At 43.9% G+C, this 3,126-nt stretch overlaps 1 protein-coding gene across 1 annotated transcript; it reads left to right on the forward strand.

Annotated features, from left to right (window-relative positions):
- Window positions 1-49: 49 nt before the first annotated feature.
- Window positions 50-3,120, forward strand: LOC116380070 (coiled-coil domain-containing protein 93-like). The gene is made up of 4 exons (XM_031842029.1): window positions 50-117; window positions 204-288; window positions 919-1,032; window positions 2,669-3,120. Exons 2-4 carry the CDS (start codon window positions 208-210, stop codon window positions 2,723-2,725), a joined length of 252 nt encoding a protein of 83 aa, XP_031697889.1. The 5' UTR covers window positions 50-117; window positions 204-207; the 3' UTR covers window positions 2,726-3,120.
- The last annotated feature ends 6 nt before the right edge of the window (window positions 3,121-3,126 follow it).

Consider the following 3,126-nt stretch of genomic DNA (forward strand, 5'->3'; position numbering starts at 1 on the left):
TAAGAAATCAGGAAGGGGGCAAACACTTTTTCACACAACTGTATATAAACGAGAACAAAATGTGCTTTCATTTCTATAGGTGAATCTGCTGAATTCCATTCATGACAACTTCCACCAGTAAGTAAAAATACATATATGTGTAATATGCAGCACTGATGTATGTGATGAGAGAATGGGCTCTAACCTGCTGTCCTGCTGTCCAGGGCCATGGCGTCTTCAGCAGCCAAGGAGCAGTTCCTCAGACAGATGGAGCAAATAGTGGAGGGAATCAAACAGAGTCGCATCAAGGTAGAAGTCTCTTAAAGGTTGAGTATATTACATCTGTTGGTTGCTGTTTGTAAACACACACATTCAGAGTTGGCCTCTACTCCTCGACTCAACAAGCAAGAGAGCGAGGGAGAGCAGCGATGGACAAGCGAGCTATAAAGTGAATGAAGAGAGGGAGCGACGTTAGTGAGAACAAAGCAGTGAATCGGAGGAATAAAACCTCATTCTGACTGTTTCACAGCGGTTAAGTTCCAGCTGCTGTTTGCTGTGTGTGGCTCCGAGCTGCTCTTGATCTAACTGACACATTCTGCCCTCAGCAAAGGGAGACGGAGAGGAGCAAGTGGAACACTGCAGCACATGAAAACACACAGCGATGAAGCAACCTCTTCACATCCGTCAAATTCGCCCACTTTGTATCTGACAGAGCTAAAGTGGATGTGATGCTTTCGCCTCGGTATCAGACGCCACGGGGCGAAAGCACCAGTATTTGACGACCTAAAGCTGTTTAGGCATAAGTTTAGTTTATACTAGCAGAAAATAACTTTATTACTGCCTGCCTGTAAGTGATCGCGGTTCTTGGTCGTGCACTTCTGATTTTTTAAAATATAATACACAGGTGTGTGATCTTTGCTTCCTGTTCATCTGCTTCAGATGGAGAAGAAGAAGCAGGAAAACAAAATGAGGAGAGATCAGCTGAACGACGAGTACCTGGAGCTGCTCGACAAGCAGAGGCTATACTTCAAAACTGTCAAGGACTTTAAAGAGGTGAGGAAACAATCAGGTATCAGCTCGTGCTTCATTAGTTCTGGATGAACTCAAGGACGAGTAACATGTGAGAGGTGCTGCTGCAGTCCAAAGAGAGGCAGAACCTACCTGTGTAATAATAGAGTTAACACATTATAAGCCTAAAAGATGTTGAGTTCAATACATTTTTAGGCAAGAAAGTCATTTCGATTCCCAATATTGTTTTGTATTGTATGTTTATTCAAATAATTCCTTATAGGTAGAGAAATGTTTCCGTTAAAGTGCATCGTACATGTGACTGCACCCTTAATAATAATCTAATATTGTAATGTAACAACTAAAGAGCCCATGTGGCTGCACAGTGAGTACTTAAGTAAGTTATTTTATTGATTATATCCTGACACACTTTGACTTGAACAAGTCACTTTCATCCTCCCTCCCCACCAGCCTCGTCCCCTCTCCTCCTTTAGCTGTTTCTATAATAGACTATCAGCTGCGCATCATGCAGCGTATTCTGTATGTACACGAACATCGCGTTTAATTTGTCTCAACCCGTGCACATAAAAACAGGTGTGTGCACGTCATATGAGGACAAAGGGCGAGCGTTGGATCACCCTGGCAGAGAGCACTTCTGCCCTGCATCTCAAATATGGTCCAGCGAACACGGGGCGTGACGAGTGCGAGCTCCACCCTCCCTGCGTGACAAGACAAGATCATCTCTTCAAAGAGGATTACGAGGCGGCCGCCTCTGACGTGCGTCTTCATGGAGAAAGCTATTCTGTAAAATGTCTCTCTGTCATTTGTAACGGCAGCGACATTACACTGATGTGGGGTGTTGTATCATAGTCGATAGAAGCAGGAGAAAGGATCTGTAACAACTGCCAAAGAAAAAGAATCCAGCGGTCTGTTTTTGGTTGAACCGCCACGCAAGCGAAGTGTGAGCAGCCCGATGAAGGCTGAGGTCTGTCACTGACTGACTGATAGAAGCATCGGCACGTTCACAATGAATATGAGCCGGTGTGAACAACACGTTCCACCATCAATCATATGGAGCATGGACAGCTGATGAGGATTACAGCCACAGGTTGATCTTTTAATAGCATTTATATCACCAGCTATGGTTTGTGAACATATGTGCCTGAATGCCGTCTTGTACTGCAACTACAACGCTGGTGTGCGTCTGTTTGCACCAGTGAAATGTAAGGAAAAGGTTTTTTTAATAATAATATGTAATCAACTTTTTTCCCACCCTTTACCTAATACAGAAGTCTAAAGGGACACCTGTAGAATACCAGTAATAGTACATACAGGGTCTAGGTGTGAACACATGGTCAGGACGGTTCCACCTCATTGTGAGCCAGGAAGAAGCTGCACACAAGCACTGATCCTGAAGCAATGCGCTTCCTAGAAGCAGCACATGGACTTTACATTCTCACTTTAAGGCCTTGAGCCATGTGGTTGCACTGCTGTATTGTTTGTGTTGTACTGTTCTGTGATTGTGGACACTTGTTGTTGTGTGGACTACGTGATCATATGTTTTGCTGTTGTGGCAATAATTTATCCAATTAGTATGTGCTGACCTGAGATCAGCCCCCATGTGTGACAGGTGATGGTCTAACAGCGAGGATGACGCTTGTTTTCTTGTTTTTGTCTCCAGGAGTGTCGCAAGAACGAGATGCTGCTCTCCAAGCTGAGAGCGAAAGGAGCTTCTTAGACCGTCTGATGTCGGATTCAAATGAGATATGTAATCTTTATGAGCTAACCTGATCTCAGACTAAGTGAACACGTATGGAGGTTTTTCTTTTTGTAATATTCCACTCTTTGTTTTGTTCTTCTTCTTCATGGCTGCTACGCTTTGTTATCACTTCTAGCCTAACATCACATCGACACTGGGCTACATCCAGCTGGCTGGGAAACACAAATGCCATTAATTGGTGAAGTGAAAAGAAGCTCTGAAGTGTTTCACATGTTTCGGCCACAATGATCACAGAGTACCAGCCACTCGCTCGTCATCTCGTCAGACCGTTCCTCTCAAGAAAGGGTTGCATTTGTAAATGAATGTGTAGGAGCCCTGCAACCCTATAAATCAATGAGTTTAATAATATCTGATCAATG

The sequence above is a fragment of the Anarrhichthys ocellatus genome, unplaced genomic scaffold (genome assembly GCF_004355925.1).
Source record: "Anarrhichthys ocellatus isolate YVR2014 unplaced genomic scaffold, GSC_Weel_1.0 scaffold6044, whole genome shotgun sequence".
In the NCBI taxonomy this organism is placed as follows: domain Eukaryota; kingdom Metazoa; phylum Chordata; class Actinopteri; order Perciformes; family Anarhichadidae; genus Anarrhichthys; species Anarrhichthys ocellatus.

What these genes read in the sequence shown, in the direction of transcription:
- LOC116380070 (XM_031842029.1), top strand. Translation starts at nt 208, where the DNA reads ATGGCGTCTTCAGCAGCCAAGGAGCAGTTCCTCAGACAGATGGAGCAA. An exon ending in TCAAACAGAGTCGCATCAAG is followed by an intron (nt 289 to 918) that starts GTAGAAGTCTCT and finishes CATCTGCTTCAG; the next exon opens with ATGGAGAAGAAGAAGCAGGA. An exon ending in CTGTCAAGGACTTTAAAGAG is followed by an intron (nt 1,033 to 2,668) that starts GTGAGGAAACAA and finishes TTTTGTCTCCAG; the next exon opens with GAGTGTCGCAAGAACGAGAT.